General features: G+C 36.7%; 1 protein-coding gene across 5 annotated transcripts in view; it reads right to left on the reverse strand.

The window, feature by feature from the left end:
* LOC123745239 (protein bric-a-brac 2) overlaps positions 1-24,553 on the reverse strand; it is a 107,642-nt gene that overhangs the window by 23,322 nt on the left and 59,767 nt on the right. For 3 of the 5 annotated variants that reach the window (XM_069300649.1, XM_045725553.2, XM_069300648.1), the window contains exons 8-9: positions 16,927-16,947; positions 9,689-15,909 (exon numbers count right to left, since the gene is read on the reverse strand). The exons of 1 other annotated variant lie outside the window; for it this stretch is intronic. In XM_069300649.1, coding sequence (XP_069156750.1) covers positions 15,221-15,909; positions 16,927-16,947 — 710 coding nt within the window. In that variant the 3' untranslated portion in view covers positions 9,689-15,220. Of the gene's footprint in view, positions 1-9,688; positions 15,910-16,926; positions 16,948-24,553 lie in introns of those variants that run through there. One more of the 5 variants, XM_045725554.2, reaches the window with a different exon arrangement.

Consider the following 24,553-nt stretch of genomic DNA (forward strand, 5'->3'; position numbering starts at 1 on the left):
GTTCATTAGGAAGTATTCGCCCATTGGAAATTACTCTAAGAGTACTGCCGGGCTGCATTGCAAAAAAAACTTCAAAAATAATATTTACATGTTCAATACATTAATAAAATATACAAAGCTTCATAATTTAGGTTTCCTTGCGCTAGAGAAAACTGAACACCAAGGACTTGTCAAGGACTGCTCTCTAAACGACATGGCAACAAATATCACTTTCCCGATGAATTACCGGGTAAATAATTTGGCGCTCTATTACAAACTGTTTTCTTATTGTTGCCGGTGGCACCACACCCGTCATCGCCACTACTAACTTCTTTCTTCTTGCATACATTAATAACGTATTTAAAATTTTGTAAACTAAGCCAATTACAAATATGCAATAATATATGAATAAAAATAAATAAATTGAATTTGACTAGCCAGGACTAAGAGGCGGCGGAACCCTTACATCACATAAAAACATTGTTTTTATACGCTAACTTACCTCAAATTAACCAACATAATAGGTTAAGGGGCGAACAAAATGAAATATGCAATAAATGAAAACTAGTTCGATGTCAATCAAACGTTTTTGACGAGTTGTATATGAAAAGGGTTTCATCTGGTCCAAGTCTCAGCATCGTAGCATAAATAGGAAAGGAGAAAAAAATATTGAATTATATGTCAAAATGTTTCCAAAATGGTCAAAAACGATTATCTAACATATGTGTCAACTAAAATCATGTCTATGACTCTCAGCTATCACAATAGGATATATTAAAAAAATAAAAATAGTTTTATTAAAAAAAAAGTTCGTTTTTTTTTATTTTTTTTTTATTTGTTTATCGGACGATTTGCATAAAACTTATACACCTGACTGCACATAAGCCTATCTGTAAGGGTACCAATTTTGGAGGAAATTGGTTGATGTCAACCTCAGCCACAGATGGCAGCACCTTAGACTTTAAACATGATATATTTCATAATTTGGGGGGGGGAGGAACTTTGACTATTTGTATTGGGAAAATTAAAGATGTTTTGGAAAATCCATTTCTACAGATCCTTTATATGCTAATGTGTCAGAAAAGTTTCATAGAATGATTATATCTGAAAAGGTGAAAGGTTTCAACTCACTTAAAAATGTGTAATATTCGTTAAAAAAAATTAAATCTCCCTTTCTATTTAGGCTGCAGTACTGAAACTTGGAACACTTGCAGCCCTTTTCATATACAACTAGTCAAAAAATATTGGTTGACATTCAACAACTGTTAAAAAACTTCACCTTGGCGGCAACCCAAAGAGCAACAGCTGCACAATATGACAAAAACTATCAATTCAAATTATCTTCGCAAATGAAGCATCAGTGCCAAATTTTCATTGCATATTTAAAAGAACAATATTTTTCCAGGGCATTACGGAATTTATCGGTGTTTGTGCTAAAGATTGAAACTAGTAAATACTGTACTGTATAATAAAAATATCATTCATATCATACCATTATATATATATATATATATATATATATATATATATATATATATATATATATATATATATATATATATATATATCAAATAGGGGTGGTAGGAGAGGAAAATATTAAAGTGTTCAGTGAGAATCCCCAATGTCTTCTCTGAATACTCTTTATTTTCTTCTTCGAGGGTGTGGGTCCCTGTAATTGCACCAGAGGTGGGCCTTCGGGCAATTTAGTACACCATTTTTGTGAAGTTGTGACAACCCCAGTGGATGGGCTGCCTGGTGAACCTCCCGACTTCCCTTACAATCGTCCTACCAGGCCTTTACGTGCTCTGATCCACATCAGATGCTTATCAGTTAGCTGGATAAGACAGGAAGCTCTGCCCTAGTTTGTATACTAAATACTCTGTATTATGTACGTCGCTCCATCTACCATTGGTCACACTATTGATTACGTTATACCATCGGTGAGCTTGGAGCTTTAACATACCGTTCATTCACTGGTACCATGGCATACACTACGCATGTTACGCTGACCAATGGCACAAGACCTGAGACACCAGACACTAACCTGTCAACTGACTGTACCAAGAACGTTTCTTTGCACCATATTCAAGCAGCAGTGACACAAGTAGGGGGGGGGGGGGGGGGGGGGTCCATGATATATTTGTAAAAAATAAAATACAACAAAGAGAGGACATAACAAAATGACCTGTGAAACTACTGGTATGCTTTGAAAGGTTGTGCGTGCGTGCGTCCGTGTGTGTGTGTGTGTGTGTGTGTGTGTGTGTGTGTGTGTGTGTGTGTGTGTGTGTGTGTGTGTGTTCACCTAGTTGTGCTTGCGAGAGTTGAGTTCTGCTCTTTCGGCCCACCTCTCAACTGTCAATCAACTGTTACTAACTACTAATTCCCCCCCCCCCCACACACACACACCCAGGAAGCAGCTCCGTAAAAGCTGTCTAACTCCCACGTACCTATTTACTGCTAGGTAACAGGGGCATCAGGGTGAAAGAAACTTTGCCCATTTGTTTCAGCGTGGTCCGGGAATCGAAACCCGGGCCATAGAATTAAGAGTCCTGCGCGCTGTCCGCTCAGCTATCAGTCCCCCATGTGTGTGTGTGTGTGTGTGTGTGAGAGAGAGAGATTAGGGAGAAAGAGACATATCACGTGATGATGAACATACAAATCTGCAATATCAGTTAAAGTATAATTAAAAATAAATATATACAAACACGGTATGAATTTAAGTTGAAGATCTCGTTTTTTGGCGTAGATACGAGCATGGAACGATAAATGATCTCTATTTCCAATTTATACACAAGCTTTCCTGGTCAATACCCACATGAGGGCCCGTGTCCGCTGTTGCGACCTCCTCCCGACCAGCAAAAGTAGTGACCTGTGAACAAGTGTCCCGTCCGCTCCCTTATATAACCCGCCATGTGTGTAAACGTTACTCAGCGATGTTTTGTATGTTGTAATGAATATAAATAGAATTAATCATCGGTCTTTCTACTTCAGGTATAACACTAATATTGTACAGTTTCATAAGTTTTACAAATTGTACGTCTTAGTAGAGGAGTAAATAAATGGTTGTTCATGTCTGCTGCTGTATAAGAAATCACATTTCCTGTAAAATGTTTATATGACCAACTGATGCACTTGATTGCAGTATTATTACTTTATGCTGTTTCCGTCACGGTGGACCATCAAAAGCTTATTCCACACACCGGTAAGCATGCTGTCATTCACTGACCTTGGCTCTCCTGGCCACTCTGAAAAGAGCAGAGTTAGTTCAAGGCGAGCAGCATCTGGAACTTTAAATAATTTACACAAGAAAGGACATGACAGTGTGTGTGTGTGTCCAATGTAAGTTCTACATAGCTTTGGTCCATTTTTTCTTACAAGCGAGAAGGAATTTGTTTGTTCTTACATGGAAAGGAAGGAAGAAGTGGGAAGAGTCAAACTGACTCTTCAGTAGTCATTTCAACCTGAACCTAATCACGTTTCATCTCTGTGATATCGGATGGAGTGGTAAATACCAAGCTATGGTAAACGTGATGTCTATCGGGGCGAAAACAATTTCTCGACGTTTATTGTTGATCTTGTGTAGGGTCTTAAATGCCACGTACATCAAGATGATTATATCACGTGAATTAGATTGAACTATAAGCATCTTGCGATTAACAATATACGATACAGCGATACTTTTGTTTTTCAGACTGACTGCCATTATGCAAGTAACTCTTTGTGATTATTCTACACCTAAAACATTAGTCCTTGCTAATGCTGCCTTGTTCAGAAAGTTTTAATGTCTAGGAATGGTTAATTTATAACTTGCATCTAACAAAGAAACCTCCATTATTAACTAAAACTTTGGCATTGTAAAGATATTAAATCACTTTCAGTACCGATATAAGATGTGTATGATTGGTGAGAGGAGAGTGTGAGGCACGCACACGGGGGGTGCCTCACCCCCATCTTAAGGGGCCCTAACAGGGAATGCTAAACATCCCAGTATTTCAACATTCATTTTTTATTTGCCACATATTAGTGTAGCAAAACTCTCTTAATATAAGTGATATTTCACATATAGCGGTTCTGATTCTATAACATTTGTTTAAACGTCGTTTATTCATCTTAAAATAATGACTTCAATGCGTTTTTAATAATAACTAGTTTTTTCTAATTATTTCATCGCGAACACCCCTCACTTCCATATAATATATATATATATATATATATATATATATATATATATATATATATATATATATATATATTAAAATTTACTTCCTTCATGCTTGCTTGCGAGTTCATTTTCATTGTTTAAGAAAGAAGACTGAAAAAAATAATTGACGTGAGCGTGTAGGAGCGTGAGGAGAGCGCGAGTGGGTGCATGTGAGTGCCCAGTGGACTGTTGTCACTCTGGTATCCAAGCACAGTCCATGAAGTCCAGTGTCTCGTACCCTGGGTCTAGCTTGGCCAGGTTGCCGTGAGTGCGTATGTGTCTTGCTATGTTTTTCGCCGTGATCGTCTTCTGACATACTGGGCACACCTTTCTCTCTCTGTCGTAGGCTTTTCTCAGGTCCGTCTCACCTGCAAAAAAGGAGAAAAACCGTGTTGTACTAGGACTGTTTCCATTCTTACTGAACTACTGTGCTTCTACCCGATTACACACGCCAGGTGCATGCGCGCTCTATTTCAGCCAATCATGCGCAAAGATTAAATTCGTATCAACCTCTGATTGATCAGTTATGAGGCGAACTGGAGTTAACATTATTTGCGATGTGTCTTATTGTCCATTATGTAGATTTATACGAAGCCTCTTCATATCTTCTAAACTTTAGCTTCCTCTTAGGTTCTCTTCGTAAGTCATATACTGACTTATTAATTAAAATATCTTCGGAACAGTTTGTATAGTAAATTAGAATCATTTCTCAAATTTACCGGTTTATTCAGAACAACAAATCTTGGTAAGTGTGGGTACCTTATTGTGGTCTTTTGGAGTTGAGCTATATGCTTGTCACCTCCGATCTTCTCCATAAAATGAAACATAATTATTAGTTTATAGAGTTAACAGTAGTTCTGTAGCCTATTAAAATCATTTGATACAGCGTATTTTCATTAGGCGCATGTGTGTTCACTTAGCTGTTGTTGTGAGGTTTAGCTTCAGTTAATGGATTCCACTCGCCATCTGTACATTAACCCCTACAGTTGTAAGTTTTACCACAACTGCTTTTGATCCAATGTAGAGTCAACTTCCAGTGAAACTTTATCTGACTTGTTCCGTTTATTCAGTGCCCTCTGAACAAGTTCCTTCTTATTAATGTACGGCTAATCTCAGAGTTCAATTATATTCTTAGCAGACATATGAGTCACAGAGATAATACAGAGAATGTCTTCGGTGAAAGGGTAGACAAGAAAAACATCTGGAATAAGCCAGTGATTATAGAAGAAACTCCCTACCTGAGTTTGAGTGAGCGTGTAACTACACCTAAGTATAGTTACAGGATGAGAGCTACTCCCGTGGTGTCCCGTCTTCCCAGCACTGTGTCATATGTTTTGAAACTACTGGGATTTTGGCCTCCGCCAACCTCTCACTTAAATTAACTTGTTTCAACCGTTTACCACTCTGTTTGCAAAAGAAAACTTTACAAAATTTTCGGCACCTTTGTTTCCTTATCTTGAATCTATGGCATCTTGAAGTTGCCTGTTTCAGACATTCCTCTTTGTCAATTTGGTAGATTCCTGTTATTATTTAGTAAGTGGTGTCCTTTTTCTTCTATCCTCTAACTTTGGCATATTTAACGCCTCTCTTCTCTCCTAACACCTCTCTTCATAACTCTTATTTTCCAGTTCCGGAAGCCATTTTGCAGCATGCCTTTGCACCTTTTCTTGTTTATTGATGTATTTCTTGAGATATGGGCACCGTACAACTGCTGCATATTACAATTGTGGTCTCACAAAATTCACGAACAGTTTCTTTAGTATTTCGCCATCAAGTTCATGTATGTTTATTAGGACAAAAAATTTCACCATCCATATAATTAAAAGCGATTTTGGGAGAAAAGGGCGGGGGGCGAGTGTACTTGGGTACTCTGGTGTGGAGTCGTCTACACCAGGGGCTCGTGTTTTCACCCTCCTCTGTCTCTCTCTCTCTCTTGCCTGTCCCTCCGCTCTTTTTATCATTTCCTAATAGAAGCCACAATGTGTTACTGTCGCCGTCCCCACCATTACACACTACTATCCAGTACCACCTCTAGATCTCTTTCTTTGTTAGAATTCTTTAATTCAATTCCACATAATTTATACTATTTTCACCTATTCCACATTCTATAACACTGGATTATTCACATTGAATTCCATTTGCTACATGGTGCTCCAAGAATTTATTTTATCTAAGTCAATTTGAAGGGCATGACAACCGTCTAGGTCTCCTGTCTTCCCCAGTAGCTTAGCATCATCAGCAAGGGAAGGGAAGGGAACTATTAGGAGAGAGAGCTAAGCCATTGAGACTATATGGCACTGGGAAGGGATCAGGATAAGGATTTGACATGGGATGGGGGAAGGAATATGTTCATATAAATCTGTATTCCTTCTGGTATATAATTTATGTAGACGATGAACATTACTGGCACAAGAATTAAACCCTGTGGAACCCTGCTAGTAACACTCCTCCAGTCACAGACATTGCTGCTAATTACTGCCCTCATCTTTTTGCCAGTTAGAACAGGTGCATACTAACCTAACCTAATAGTACCCCTCTAACTGTGCTTGTGGGGGTTGAGCTTTGGCTCTTTCGTCCCGCCTCTCAACTGTTAATTGATTGGTGTTCAGATTCCTGAACCTATTGGGTTCTATCATATGTACATTTGAAACTGCATATTAAGTCTACCTCCACCACATCACTTCATAATGCATTCCATGTGATAATTACTCTGACACCGAAAAAGTGCTTTCTAATGTCTGTGGCTCATTTGGGTACTCGGTTTCCACCTGTGTCCCTTGTGCAAGTACCACCTGTGTTGAATAATCTTTCTTTACCTGCCTTATAAATTTGCCAGAGAATTTTATGTGTAATGATCACGTCTTCCCTAACTCTGATGTCTAAGTTATACAGTATATAAACATGCAAGAAATGATCAATAATCGCTTGGTCAATTTAGATGGAGAGGAGAATAAACCACATTTCAAAGGTTCAAAATATTGCTAAAACTTTTTCAATCCTCTCTGGATCGCCTTCAATAGTAAAATGACACATACTGTATTTCCTCTTTCCAAGAAGATTAGTCTAGAGCAACAATAGCTAAATTGTACCCAACTGCAGTGTCACAACATACAGGGCAAGAAAAAACTAAATGCCTTTCCAAGACATAAAGGAAAATAGTATCAAAATTGTTTCACCACTCCTTGATGCACATTTTTTCACTTCCTATTGTTCAAATTACAAATAACAGAAGCCAAAGAATAAAGGGCAAAGAAAATATATAGTTTTACGTAAACTTACCTATGCCACAAAGTACATGGCAGAGAAATTAATATACAGTAATGACCTAAATGCCAGTCCACAAGCAGAGGGAGGGAGGGGAGGGCTATACTAACTTGAACATTCGTGCAATACTGGCAATCACAATCGAAATAAAACAAACTAGGGTTGTTGTGATAATTAGCGCAGTGGGAGCCGGTCGGTCGAGCGGACAGCACGCGGGACTTGTGATCCTGTGGTCCTGGGTTCGATCCGAGGCGCCGGCGAGAAACAATGGGCAGAGTTTCTTTCCCCCTATGCCCCTGTTACCTAGCAGTAAATTAAGTACCTGGGTGTTAGTCAGCTGTCACGGGCTGCTTCTTGGGGGTGGAGGCCTGGTCGAGGACCGGCCGCGGGGACACTAAAAAAGCCCCGAAATCATCTCAAGTTAACCTCAAGATAACCATCTGTCGAATGTATTTAAAGTCACAGTCTTTGCAAAGGATAGAATACACACATCCTGCTGAAGAGGTGGGCGAGTTCTTAATTAAAATGGATTTTACTGTATTATTGTCTTACTGGGCAGGAGGCCAGACACAATGTATGAAATTGGAAATTAAATCGTTCATGAAATGGACAGAGAAAGATCTAGGGGTTGATAACAAACCAAAAACTATCTCCTGAAGCCCACATTATATATGATTATATAACATATAGTGTTATTAGCAGTATTTATGACTGTCTAACATAAGAGCTGCCTTTAAAATTTTGTGTAAGAGATCATTCGAAACCTTGTATATCTCACAAGTCAAGCCAGCATGTACCCCGTATCTAATGAAGCACAAGATGAAGTTAGAGAAGGTTCAAAGGTATGCCACCAGACTAGTCCCATAATTACAAGGTATGAATTACGAGGAAAGGCTACATGAATTGAGCCTCTCATCGCTGGAAGAAAGTAGTTCAGGGAGACATAATTGCACATACAAAATTCTCATGAGAATTGATAAAGTAGATAAAACAGACTATTTAGAATAGATAGTATTCACACAAAGGACATAGTGGAAACTGAATACTCAAATAAGCCACAGAGACATTAGAAATAATTTTTATAGTGTTTTAGTAGTTAAGAAATGGAATGCACTAGGCAATGATGTGGTGCAGGCAGACTTATACAATTTCAAATGCAGAGACGATAGACCCCAATAGGATCTAGAACCTGTACACTGTCAGTAGTTTCAAAGCATAATACGACAAAGAGTGCTGGGAAGACGGGGTACCACGTGTGTAGCTCTCATCCTGTAACTACACTTAGTTAATTACCAGTTGATTGACAGTTGAGATACAGGACCAATGAGCTGAAGCTCAACCCCCACAAGCACAATTACATGAGAATAATTAAACAAATACACTATAGGCAGAGTGACATTGGCAGCATATGGGACGCTGGCAAACATTAGAACGTCATTTAGAAACCTAAATCAGGACTTTCAGGGTAACCTACACAGCTTTTGTCAGTTCAATATTGGAATATGCAGCACTGGTCTGGAATCTGTAACTTGTGAAACATAACTCGTTGAAAAAATACAGAGATTTGGAACAAGACTGGTGCCAGAGTTAAAAGAATAAAGCTATGAGGATAGGGTGAGAGAACTGGATCTCACAACCTTGGAGGACAGAAGAAACAGAGAAGATATGATCACAATATACAAGACACTAGGAGGAATAGAGAAGGTGGACCAGGGCAGCTTCTTTAAATTGAGAGAAAGGACAAAAAGTCAAAGTGGAGGGTAGAACCACAAATGAGACTAAGAAATGGAAGGAAATGGTTATCCCTTGCACAGGTGGTCAGCAATTGGAGTACACTAAAAGAAAAAGTTGTGGATGCCTCCTCCATACAAAACTTTAAAAGCCAGATTTGATAAAGAATTCGAATGTCAGAATAGTTAAGCGATAATGCAACAAGTACAACAAGTACAAAAAGGTTAGTAGGCAGGGCATAGAGCTAAACCTCACTTCCTCATAGTCACTGATGAGTAAGCACTGATATGTAAGCATACTCCTCCCCACCCTTACTCCTTACACTTGAACATACACACTCAATCCCAGAGCTCAACCCCCGCAAGCACAAATAGGTGAGTATTCATTGCTGTAAGGGATTTATTTTTTGTTGACAATGTTTTAGAGAGAAATAGCTCTGTGAGAACTCAGTGCTGTGCAAGGCACGCATGTACTTCATTTTGGTATTACAAAAATAATAAATGAAACAGATGATTTACTGAAGTATTTTATTTAAAAATCAAGACATTTCATAATTTAGACATAATACAATTTTAATGATACAGATTTAATTATTAAAACAAAACTTACAACATATCTACTTGTTGTATAATTTACAATTTACAATATTTAAAAATATTACATTAACTGTGACTTAATTCTCTATGTTCTTACTGTACATATTTATGTTAAGTCTATATTTATACCGTTTCATGAATATATCAATACCATGAACACTTAAATATTATAAAACAGGGCATGCATTGGCCTATACTAATACTTATTTGGTTGAAAATAATTGTGCATTTGATTGCAAGTCATTTATGGTTACCATTTGCATTTTTAATTCAAATAAAATTAACAAATATATACATTTTGTTGGTATCATTACCATCACTTATCATAAAAAATGGCATGATTCCCTAATTAGTAAGGCAATAAAAGATGCGTAGTATGAAAGATTGCTACTCAGTATTGATTTTCTACAGGAACTTTTGTATAGGCATCACCATAATACAGTATACTGTCACTACTGTATTTGTTCTCTTTCTATATTTATACAGGTGTCAATAATTCAGTGGATATACTATTACAGATCACACACTTCCTTTTCTGAATTCAATTTAAATCATTATAAATTACTTATAGCTATGTAACTGTAAATCACTTAAGACAGCATCATGGACATTGATTACTACTCAGGTATGGAGAATGGACATATGGAACACACATACAGGCCAAAATGACTCAAAATATTCTGACACTAAAACAGGGAATTATATATTAAATGATGTGCATGTATCTTAAAACTTGCCGAACACCGAATTCCCTGATGATTGGAAAGAAAATACATGTGCAATAATAATTTTTGTTCTACAATACTGTACAGTATTAGATTTCTGTTTAATTGTCATCACTATGTGCACATATAAACAAGAATGAGGAAAGAGGGGAAGGTGTCATTTTAATGTGATACATGTGATAAATTGGACAAATCTCCAGTTCCTCAGCAATCGATGCCCATGCATACTAACACGGCCAACAATATTCCACCAGCACCTTCAGTTCGGCATTCTGTCAAGCTATTTCTCATCTATTATTAAACTATTCCTATACTGTACAGAATTATGGAGAAGTAAATTTAGTTAATGTCTGTTATTGTTGGTTTCACCAATAGAACACTCTAATTTTCAAGAATACCATGACATTACCACAATGCAACCCTTAAAATGATGGCTTAAAACCTATTTCAAATTATTTTTTGATGATGGTAAAGATAAAGAATCTGGATAGATCCGGATTATATACATGGAAACTTAAAACAAGTATCAGCTTGGATTATTGTTAAAACTGCCTCATGATGTACATAATATTTCTCACATGTTCCTCGTGATATACATAATGTTTCTCATATTCGTCTTGATGTACCTAATGCTATTTACATGTACCTAATGCTTCTCTCAAGATGTACATAATGTTTCTCAGCTGTTCCTCTTTATGTACATAATGTTTCTCAGATGTTCCTCATTATGTACATAATGTTTCTCACATGTTCCTAATGATGTGCATGTTTCTGGCATGTTACTAATGATGCATACAATGTTTTTCACATGCTCCTCATCATGTATCATCATGTATAACATGTTTCTCACATGAACAAATCCACAAGGGCCGTGATGTACATAACATGTACATCACGGTACTTCATGATGTACATAACATTTATCACATGTTCTTCATTTTGTACATAATGTTTCTCACAACATGATGCATATGTTTCTCACACTATGTTCATAATGTTTCTACCATGATATGCATAATGTTTCTCACATTATGAACATGATATTTCTCACATTATGTGCATGATGTTTCTCTCATTATGTGCATACTGAACATTATTATTATTATTATTATTATTATAATGTTTCTACCATGGTATGCATAATGTTTCTCAAATGTATACAATGTTTCTAAATACAATGTAGAAAATGTTTATCATATAATGTACACAATGTTTCTCACATGTTCCTCATGTTGTACATAATGTTTCTATGCTGTTCTTTTTGATGTACTATACATAATATTCCTAACGTGTTTCTTGTGGTGTACATAATGTTTCTCACATGTTCCTCATGATGCACATAATGTTTCTCACATGATCATTGTAATGTGTACAACTTCTCGTATGAAGTACATAATTTTTATCACATGTTTGTCATGAACAACATACAGTTGCTCACATTATATGCATAATGTTTCTCACATAATATACATAATGTTTCTTACATTATGTACATAATGTTTCTCACAATGTACATACTGTTTCTAATGTAATGCAAATAATGCTTTTCACATGATTTACATATTGTTTTTCCACATGATTTTCACGTTTCTCACATATTGTACAGTATGTAATTGATATCACATGAAGTACTTAATGTTTATCACATAATGCACACAATATTTCTCACATGTTCCTCATGATGTACACATTGATGTGCATTATACATGCTCATCATGGTGTACATAATGTTTCTCACATAACATACATAATGTTTTTCACATGGCCATTATGATGTATATACTGTTTCTCAAATTTGCTTCATGATGTATGCAATGTTTCTCAAACGTGTATAATGTTTATCACCTAGTGCACGTAATGTTTATCGTGTGTTCCTCATGGTGTACATAATGGTTCTCACATGATCATGTTGTATACAATGTTTTTTTCAAATGTTCCTCATGATATAATGTTTCTCATTATTCTAAAGTGTAAATAACGTTTCTTGTGTGTTCCTCATGATATCCTCATGATGTGCATAATATTTCTCATATGTTTCACATGATGTACATAATGTTTCTCATGTGTTCCTCATGATATCCTCATGATGTGCATAATATTTCTCATATGTTTCACATGATGTTCATAATGTTTCTCATGTGATCCTCATGATGTACATAATGTTTCTCATGTGATCATCATGATGTACATAATGTTTCTCATGTGTTCCTCATGATGTACATAATAGTTTCTCATGCGATCCTCATGATGTACATAATGTTTCTCATGTGATCCTCATGATGTACATAATTTTTCTCACATTAAAAAGGTATGAGGAATACAACCTTTTACTCTTGAACATGTTCTGTGCCCCTTATAAATGAGTCTGGGTATCTTGCAAATGTTATACAATATCTAGTTGTTATTTCCATCTTCAATGATACAATTGTATACAGCACTTAAAGGAACTCAAATAGACAAGGAGTAGGCAGCATTGCAGCAGAGAGCAAAACACATGATGTCTTAGGGAGGTTTGTGAACCAATGATACGGGTGACGACAGTTAAATTAAGCTCCAGAGCATGTATCGACGTATAAAATAAATATCTGAGGAGGAGAGGTGACCATTGAGAGGAGCTTCTTGAAGTGAATCTAAGATTCTCCCATAATTGTTCTTCAAACAACAAATAAGAGCAACTGGTTCATTACCTTACCAAAATTTCCATGGTATTCTGCTTTTGTTGTATAGCACATGGAAATACTGTACTGTATATATCTAACCTATATCTATATACAGGCATACATGGACAGATAACACACAAATACAACTCAAACTTGTATAATGTCAGAAAAAAGGGACATGTTTGAACATCGTAATGATAGCCCTAATGAAAATAGTTCAATCAAAATATTTGTTAATATTAAAACAACTATTGTATTTAAAAAATAAGTACCGGTAAATTAAAAGCTTGATAAAAAGCTGATTTCAAAACACTGCCAGTTATTATACGTATTATCAAAAAATGATCTTGATTATAAAAGTGCTCCTTATTTTTATGAGAAGTCATACTTAATTTAACTTAAATCTATGCATAAACAGGATATTCATTCAATTAGTGAAAAAGGTGCAATACAAAAATCACACAATCCTCTGCTGGATATATTTGAACTAAAGTTAAATTCCTCAAACAAATTCCTACTAGATTTATATAAAAAATCAGATTTAACAGTTAAAAACTGCAAAGGAAAAATCTAATTGGCATTATAAATAATGTATCTAATACAGTATACAATATGCTGTATAGTAAATATATTCAGATTTGTAAATGGTTCAGCTCTACTCAAACTGCTAGCAGGAGTTTGTAATGAATTCTTTATTATGTTACTGTACAAGTGCTTTTAAAATACAGTGCAATACAGTACTATATGTGATCAAAATCCAGTACCCAGTTAAAAAAAAAAAACACTGTTGCTTGTCTACTTTATGCTATCAAATACAGCATTCAATGTTTTCTAACCTTCATTCTTAAATCCACTTTGCTTTTTTAACTGTTGATAACTGTCTCCATAAACATAATTTACAGTGGAAATGGTATTTGCAGGTTTATAATACACTGTCACAACAAACAATATGATAACCTTGCTTTGGTTTATTGAAGTTCGTGAATTGTTTCCTAATATATTGTACTGTATATTACTCACGAAGTAATCAAGATTCTTATTAACCAGGATAATGAAGATAAAAAAATACATTATTTTTATAATGTTTTCTAACAAAATTATTTCACTGGTTTTGATGACATTAGTGAGTTTCTACTAATATTCTTTAAGCACTTTTTTAAGCAATTAAGATCAACAATTTAAGCATTTTACTCTATGACACAGTAAAGTTTTTCAAGGATGGAAATTTATATTATCACTGAAGAGATGTAAAAGATGGAAATATTGATACCTTTTCAACGTACAGTAATTATAATTAATCTCTTAAATTCACAAAATGAAATACCTACTGTGAAAAATATAAAAACAAGATATGGAAAAAAATGAAAAAATGCAATCAAGGTGTGGTGTTTGAACATAAATAGAGCAAATTTGTAATGCATCAAAATTATTTTAACTGTATTTTATCTATAAAGATTCTCACCAAGAATATATTTTTTTTTTATAGCGCAGGGCTTTATAAGTAAATGATGGGATGTAAAGTGGCCTATAAATGGCCTGCGAGGTTCTGTGAAATGTGCCATGGGCAGAAACATCCCCAAATGAGATGCTGCTCAAGGCTATTGCAACTGTCATTTTATATATTTCAGACTTTGTAAGCACTTTACAGTTTAGGACCTTACTGAAAATGAAAACATTTTATTATCTCAAGAAGAATTAGTTGTATAATAAAAGATACAGTACATACCAAAATGTTTAAATAATGGTAAAGTATATTTAACATAAAATATTTGTTTCACAGGGCTTTTAATCCCATCTGTAGCATTCGGCACATGTCTGCGAGGCTTACAATAGTCTTCAGTAACAAAGACACCAAGACCCTGAGACAACTCTATTACCTCCTTCACCCATCTAGGAGGTTGATCCACCTTCCACAAATGGGTTGTCCTGCTCAATGATGCTCAAGAGATTGCAGCCAAAGAAAGAGCAGGACAGGGTGGGAAGGAGGAGTCTCTGGGAATGACATCAGTCTAGCTTTAGCCATGGCTTTACAAATAAAGTTCAGTATTAGCATAATTATATGCACTAAAGAAGGGAATCAAAGCTAGAAGAACGGGGTGGCCCTGACTGGTTTGAGTCCCGTGTGCCTCCGGAGCTGGGTGACCAAGCAGGACTTTGTGCTTGGGATCGTGTTTCAGGAGCACTGTGTGGATACGGCACAGAGATGGGGACCAAGGCAGGAGGTACCATCCTACCCCCTAGGTGAGGATAAGCCGAAGAATGGCTTGGCCAACTCTGTCCTTGTGGCTGTTGTGCTGCTTGTTGTTGCCCAGTTCCTGAACCTGTACCCCTTTGTTGCCCTGTTTGCTGTTGGAACTGCTGTCGTTGTGGTCCATGCTGACTGGCATGATGCTGCTCAGCATATGGCTGCTGCTGTGAGAAACGTGGTTGCTGTGTGAGGTGTTGGTGTTGGCCTGGTAGCTGTGCCTGTGCACTCTGGGGCTGTGATGGCATATTTTGATCTGAAGTGGGTTGTTTTGAACTGTTACCAGATTTCCTTCCTTTGTTAGCCTTCTTCCACTTTTGCCGTCTATTCTGAAACCAAATTTTGACTTGCTGTTCTGGGAGACGCAATCTTTGGGCTATCTCCCTTTTCCGCCCCCCTGTGAGGTACTGATTGACTAAGAACTCCTTTTCAAGCTCAAGGATCATGTGTCTAGTGAAGGCTGTCCTCTTTCGCTTATATTCAAGGCCATGAGGATATCGGACGTTGGCTGTAAAAAACAGATGTGAACACTGAGATGAAGCACAGGGTGTTCTAATCAAAGTTTGCTCAACTTCTGAATATATAAAATCTCTTTAAATTTGAATTTTCAAATAAAATTTCTTTACAATTGTTAAATTCATTTAAATAAGCTTTTCAATTCAATTTGTTAACATTAATATATTCTAAGTTCAGCCCAATAAAAGCCATTGATAATTTTCTAAAAACTTTGAACTAAATGACAATATACAATATTATACCACATAATGTTTAAAAACAGCTAAGACAGGGGGAGGAAACTGTGTGGACAATCACATATTTCTTCAGATTAATTTGATAAGGATACAAAGACTGGAAGGGTATGTACAATGATGCTAGTTTTCAATAGGGTCAAAAGCATGGCACCCAATAAAGAGAAAATAAATCATCATGGCCACTAAGCAAATCAATGAGCAAATGGCTGCTTTTGTTATATTAACTTGTTCTTACATATATAAATCAAATAATATGTAATGAATTTTGTGAAAATTAAGATGATTTTAGCCAATCTATTGTTATAGTGTATTGTGCAAATGATATAATCTCCATGGAAAATTTTAATTTCAGAGTAAAAATCACTCATTTAATTGTTACTGAAAATGGGCTATACTATATAATCTCTCAAAATCAGTACATAAATACAGTACTGTATATCTAACGTTATCAGATAATACTGCTTGTGTGCCAAGCTGAACAGGTGATATTCCCTTCCAAAAACTTGCCTAAAAACTTTGCAGACACAAAAGCTAATCCATGCACATCTACAAGCTGACACAATCATGTCATAGTACAGTACTGTGTTCCTTTAATATCTTTGAGTCTATTGATACAGGGATACTTGGCTAATGTGAACATGTAAATTCAAGTCGTAAGAAATTATAATAGGTGACAATAAAGGTGACTTGCTTAGCTGACAACAGTGAGCGTATTATCTAATATGAGTGCTTAATACCCTAACTGAATGGCTATGATGAGAAAAATCACTTACCGAAGAGACCCTCCGCCCCATCTGTAAAGAAACCAAGAAAATACATCTATTACACCCAGTCTTCCAGTCTCTGTGTCCTTATAATGTACAATGAAATATACATATATAAAGATTATGTTAATAATGTCCACGTGAGACTCCCCCTAGACTTATACTATTTGCTATACATCAATATAGTATGACACCTCAGTTATTTATGTTCTCCCTAATTTAGTACTCAAGGCTGAAATATGCAACTACTGTACTATATTTGAATTTTATAACCATTATAATATAATCTTGGTAAAGCTGCATTCTCACTTGGAGACAGATATATTTCTTATTAAGTTGAGAGAAATTGGCTAATATTGACTTCACAACCCTAAGAACTTTGTGCTTACTTTTCATCACATGTAAAACAGGATAGATGATAATAAATGATCACTAAGAAGACGCTTATTCTTAAAGAATTGCAGTAATGTTTCTCCAAATCATAGTCATGACTATGCAACTTTCCTTAACAGGTAAGACTACATGAATTACCAGGAAACCTTGGACTGTCTCCCAAGCTGCTCCCTACACACAAAAAACACTTTGCTTGGTTTTGGAAAGACAATGTTCAGCTAAATAATATGTCCACAAAATTTTATGTTTACGTAAATCAACAACAAAACAGTTTATTGAAAAAATAATTTATCCTTGCAGTATCAAGATCTAAAATGTTCTTTCCAGTTCAAACATGGTATGATTTCTAAAAATAATTATTATCAAAATAATCAAACTCTTTCTTCAAAGTATACAGAGACCTATTCTGCTTATTAAGCTTTAGAAATTTATGAGACCCGGCTAATTATATTCACAAAAACCAACTTAACCAGCCTCTTGGGTCTCATCAGGATTTAGAGCACTTGCAAGAAGTCCCCAAACAGCCAACAGAGATGCAATTTGATCACAAACTTTCCAAGGAGATCTAGCCTGCATGACATACAGTACCTCTCGAGAGGGACTTGTCTGTCAAACAGACCAAGAAATTTCAGCAAGACAAACCAGCCTGCAATTCCAGCAATCTCAGACCGTGATCCGATTACTTACTAGAATTACAAAAATCAGTCCTTGCATACAGGGGCATTAACCCCCTGCACTGCATTCCTGTTTACAGCTGACATGCCCCTCCTCCCCCAGTGTGTAAGGAAAATCAATTAAAAAAATTATCTTTCTAAAATTGTTAAAATACATTCCCTGAACAGGGAAAAAATAAACAAAAACAATTACCATACATATCAGCAGATAAGGCAACTATGAGAGAAGACAACCGCCAATTTTCAGTTTGAGTTTTAGGGTTTTAGCTCATATTGGCCATATAAGACGACCCCCCCCAAAACACCAAAATCATCTGTGAAGTTTAGGTTATTGAACACCCAGCAACCATTGGATTTCAGTGCAAAATAAAAATTGTGGACACTACAAGAGCTGTTTTCAAGACCCTAGCAACCTTCTCTGACTCATAGTTACAAAAGATTGTATGCGATTCTGAAGTTAGTGTTTTTGTATTCACAATCTAATACATAGCTTAAAAAATATTTTATAAGGTGTTATTTGAGTAGAATCTTAAGGCCCCTACTTTTGTACCTGGTCTATAAGATGACCCCTGGTTTTGGGGTAATTTTTTTTGTTTAAGATTCAAGTGTCGTCTCATCCGCCAAGATATATGGTATATGAGACTTACTTTGGCTGCATTGAAGCAGGAAATCTCGCAATGACGTCACAATTCACAAGCATTCATGAAGCAACAGGCCAGTGGCAGTCGTCTTGGTCTCTCCATGGGGCAAGAGTTGCTCTCAAGATAATTTTAGATATTTATTTCAATGTGTCTTTTGTTTTTCTGTTTTTGTGCAGAAATATTATTCAAGAGAGTGTAATTTGAAAAATTTATGTAATAAAATGTGTGGAACATTGAAATGCTCAAATATATTTGCATCACTAATATGCATACAATATTATACTCTCAGAACAATAAAACATAGTGTTTATGCCTTTACAGTATTATGCTGCATATACACGTTATATATAACTATATTTTCACGCACCATAACAAACACCTAAGCAGTTTTAGTGGGTGTGATATTTTCATAACCTGTTATCATTCAGCCTAGCCCCCACATATTTTGTGGGAAACTGCAACTGCATGCATTTAATATACAGTATAATATATTCTATGTATCTGTAATGCTTTTACCATTTTTCAAGTGTAATATTTGCACTGGGCTGTCAATAATATTACAGTATTTGTAATACAGAAATACACCACAGATACATCAAATACTGTACACTGTACATCACTATGCACCACAGTGAACTACTAAGCAGTTCTGGTGGGTGTGGTAATGAAATCCAAGCACAGCATAGTACCACACGCTACTCAGCTGATGTGGCCACCTGACTGCAAAATTCCTCCAAATATACTACGCACATCGCTAACTCTAGCCATAACACTGCTATTATTATCAAAATCCTAGTCACTAAATCATCAATATGAATAATTTTACACAAGCTTATTTTCTAAAGGAGCATGAGGTCCCGTTTCACGGTGTGTAGATGCACGAAAACGCAGCTGTGTGCTGTAGATGTCTGCCTCCTGCTGTGAACATCAAAACCAGCATTGTGTTCACTGATATCTAAACCTTGAACATAATCTTTATCAGTCAGGATCTTCAACAACACTATTATTGAAAAATAAGCACAATTATGTATGTCATCATTATTAAGTGATGGTGTGGGCACAAGCTGCACAGCAGTGCTGTGAGCTGCTGCAGCATGTGCTACCCAGTCACTCAATACTGAGGCCATCACACGCAGGAGGCCTGAGGCAGCAAATATTAGCCCACTGCATACATGAAACTTTTAAATCTCACAGTACTTTAGATCATCCCTCACTGACTTGTGCACAGTGGAGTCAGAAATGGTATGATCGTCCATGACTGACTTCTGCATTTGAAGGGTTACTGGTAAGTGCTACAAGATCCCACAAGAAACAGAGCAGCATTAACTCCTCTAACAATTTGACAATTCTTTAGAAGTACAAGCATATCGGTTACTATTATCCGGGAAAGTGGCCAATTAAATGTACTACTGCATACTGAACTTAGAGCAATCACTTAACAATCATTGTGCAATATTCCTAACTAATAATTGGTAGCTATTAAATATTTAACTATGCAATACGAATTACAATAAAAATATAGACAAAAATCCTTCTCACCTTCTCTAGATCAGCAATAAGTAATGTATTAGCTCTCAGAAATACATTTAGTAAAACTTTCTATAAATTTGGTCAAAGCTGATTTTCTCTCCATTCTTTTGAAGGAGCCCAGTAACAACAAACGAACTTGTTAAGAAAAGAACACAAAAACAAGAAGGGCATGTCTCCTTCTTATTTACATTAAGAAATAGTGCAAAATACCTGTAGAGTACATTGATTCAAAGTTTTGTATTTATCTGCCAATAATGAAATATGTTATATGGAAAAGTAAACAGAGTACTGTACTAAATAAGAAATTCCTTTAATTATGGGCCAATTTATTTTGAAATCGCATGCTCACATGGTAGGTACTGTACTTCCACGCACCACTGAGGGGACCTCCCTCCTTCACCTAAATGCATGCCCTGCCTCCTGCTCACTCAAACATTACTCTGTATCTTTGTCAATTCATGACTTCAGTTAAAATATGATCTATTTTAAATATGGTATAAGCAGATAATTAAAAGAAAAGCATTCAATATAATGAAATGCCAATTTCTCAGTTAGCCCCAAAGCTCCCTGAAGCTATTTGTCGACATGGTTACCATCTACTAGGTCACATCAGCCGTAGGAGTACTAGGGACCGGAGTCAGATCCCAGCCCCCCCTCAAAGAGGCACAGGAAGCAGTGACATTTATTTTCACCACCTCACCTGGAAAGCCAACCTGAAAAGCAGCAAGTCAAAACAAACTACTGCTGGATTTAAAAGGAGATTAAAGCTTCAAAACAGGCTGAAAGAACTCCCATGTAAACAAATGACTGAAGTCTCTTGTAACTTGCACAAGCTCGTTCACCCCACCTCCCCTACTTATTTGACTGGGGAGGGGGGGAAGGTAGCCCACCACCAGCCGGTATCACCAAGCTCAGTTCTAGGGCAAATGTAGGCATCTACCTGACGACCTGGGAGGGAGGGGATCAGGGAGCCACTGGGGCTCATCCAGAATTGGTGTTGGATGAATACATTTAACACTGGTTTTCTGGGGGAGCCTCTTGTGGCTCCTTAATGCTAAATACCCATGGAACAGGAAGAAAACATGGGAACTTACCAAAGTGGAGGGAGCACCACAGGAATCAGGACAAGGATGAAACTTTTGGCCAAGACATGACCCCAGAAAAAGTAGCCTTGGAACAAGGGACTTAGGAAAGAGGATCAACCCACAAAGCATCCACCAAAGCAGAATCGGTGGCCTGTAGGTAGTGCCACTGCAAACAATACATGATGCACCCCCAGCTGAACCAACCAAGCATCAATGACCAAACAACCCCTCCAGAAGCCAACCAACTCAGTCTTCGCCCAAAAAAGGAGCCAGCTGCAAACAAACATAATGTCCCCAGGGCGAAAGGCATAAAAAGCCCATCTCCAGAAGAGATCATGAAACTCTCAACCTGACAACTGGAGGCAGGAAAAACCAAAAGAAAGCTGGGGAGATGGAATTCCGGACTGAAATGGACACCATAAAATGAGAAGAAAAATGCCAGCTCAGCCTGAGCACATGCAGCTCCAAACACATTGAAGACCTGGCTCATGCTACACTGCAGTGTAAGGAAAAGCTGCCAAGGGTAGCACCATACCACTTAGCTGAATAAACAGGACATCAAAGCCAGTTGGGAGAAAGGTGGCCTCGCAACTGCAACATCAGCACTAGAACTGAACTTGGGGATGTTCGCTGGCGGTGGGCTACCTCTACCCTCCCTCTAAATGAGTGGGGAAGGTAGGGCGAACAAGCTCATGCATGTTTTGAGAGACTTCGATTGTTTTACATATTTGGGGGAGTTTTTTTGGCCAGTTTTGAGGCTTTAGTCTCTTTTTGAATCCAACAGCAGTAGTTTGATTTGACTCACTGACTTTATGGTTGCCTTTCCCGGTGAAGTGGCGAAAATAAATGTCACTGCGTCATGTCTCTATGAGGGGGGGCCGGATTCTGGCTCGGGTCCCCAGTAGGCCTCTAGAACTCTATGGCTGATGTGACCCAGTACATGGTAACCATCCCAGCAAATAGCTTCGGGGAACTAGACAGGGGCGCCTGACAGCTGAATGGACAGCGCTTTGGATTCATAGTCCTGAGGTTCCGGGTTCGATCCCCAGTGGAGGCGGAGACAAATGAGCAAAATGTTTCTTTCACCCTGATGCCCCTGTTACCTAGCATTAAATAGGTACCTGGGAGTTAGACAGCTGCTACGGGCTGCTTCCTGGGGATGTGTAACAAAAAGGAGGCCTGGTTGAGGACCCGGCCACGGGGGCGCTATGCCCCAAAATCTTCTCAAGATAACCTCAACTATATGGGGCTCCCCCCACCCCCAGAAAATAGTGTTAAGAGCCATTGACAATCATATGGGAACAGTAAACAACATAGTGCACATTCAATATCTATACAGTACTATTTACCCTTAATTTGAGATATTGTATTTAATATTTTGTAATCACAATACTGTACTGTATTTAAGTATTATTACTTTGCATTTACAATATCATGTATTTTTCTTCCAAAAGAATATACAATAGTACAATAAAAAATTCTGCAAACTTGCCAATTATTTATCTTACCACTTCATTGGTTACAAATAAAATATGTAGAGCTGTTTGAATGTAAATTAAACTTTTTGTATTACTGTATGACTTACAGGAGCATATTGGTGCACAGGAAATATAGATGCCATAGGAGCTTTCTTTACTGAATAAGATCAAATTCATGGCAGAATAAAAGCCACCTTGAAATTACTCTCATAACTCACAGTGAATTGGTTAAAAAGAAACTCATGTGTAATTTACCCAGTTAACATTTTTGTCTGTTTTACTGCAGATAATATGCAATAATATGTGGTAAACATACATATCTATCTTCTTCAAAACCTCAAATATTCATATGGGAAACAAATTTGTAAAATGTTACAGAGGCAATCTACTTGCAAAATTCTGCTCCAAAAGGGAGTTAAATGTGGCATTACACTGATAGATGTCATTACAGAGCTTAGCCAGTAATTGACATCTTGTATTTTTCTTTTTCATCAAGTTCTAAATTTTATTACATAAAAAGAGATAACTGTGGCACTCCCCACCAAACACACGATGAAACTACGACGTTGCTACAATGTTCGACTAAGTTTTAACACCTAACAAGTTGTAACAACCAATATAGCAAGTTGTAGCAACGTTTTAATACATCATAAAAACGTTGTAACAAGATGTAACAACTTTATTACAAGTTGTAACAAGTGGAAAATAGGGACAGTTATGTTGTGTGTTTGGAGGGAATCCACAGTTACCTATGGAGTGCCTCACCTCATTTCCAACTGAAAAAATGCAACTTTCTTGGGCTACTACAGCTAAACCACAAGAGGTAGAGATTTTTCTACTTGGATTTTTGTGCTTCCTGATTGTCAATTAACATGTCAAAAGAAAAAATATCACTTTTATTTCTTTTTTTTTAAGAACCATATTTGGTACATTTAACAGGTGTGCAGTGCAGGAGTTAATCAATTCTATTGGAAAGATGATGTTATTAGCCAAGGAAGTAAATGAGATGTACTATATATCCTCACGTCAAATTTTCCTTTAGACTTTTTTGAAGCTAAAATTAATGGATCGACTATTAGACAAGTACTGTTTATGAAGGCTGTTTAAGAAGGATGAAATTCATGCTTAGTACGAGTCAAATAATGGATGAAAAAAGATGCAGGTTAAATATATAAAATAAAATATGCCACACAGTATTGTAAATTAATGGTAGCCTACTGGCATTTGGAAGCATTGATCATCAAAAGCCTACCCCATGAAGTGTAAATATTTACTGGAGCTTGTTTGTCATATTAACACTCTTACCATATATATAGCTTAGTTCTGTACTTTATTAGTAAATACAGCACTTTAAGTTCAATTTCTTATACTGTACTAGAAATTAAATTTTGAGATAACTACCTTACTTTGTACATTCTGGTAGTATCCAGGCAATGCCAAGTTTATGATAATAGGGCCAATACAGTATACTGTATACAACCGCAGCTCAGCCTGACCAATGCCCTCTACTGTATTTATACAACAAAACACAATTCATGAAATATAACAAAGGAGCAGTAAAAACAAAAAATACTGATAATATTTTATTAAAAAAAATAAACTTAATAATATACGGTAAACACTTTAGATGATTGATTTTTCTCAGTGCTTGGTAACTGGTTGGTTGGGCAAGTGAGTGTTGGCTAGAGAGTGGCTGGCCTGCTTGTTCAAAGAAATCTGTACAAGTCTTGAACCAGTCAGCAATGCTTCCCCACGAGACAATAAGTTTATCTTACATTAATCACTCCAAGTATTACATTAGGTGTTTTATTGCTGATACTTATAGAAATAACTGA

Source organism: Procambarus clarkii, chromosome 44, assembly GCF_040958095.1.
Source record: "Procambarus clarkii isolate CNS0578487 chromosome 44, FALCON_Pclarkii_2.0, whole genome shotgun sequence".
NCBI lineage: Eukaryota > Metazoa > Arthropoda > Malacostraca > Decapoda > Cambaridae > Procambarus > Procambarus clarkii.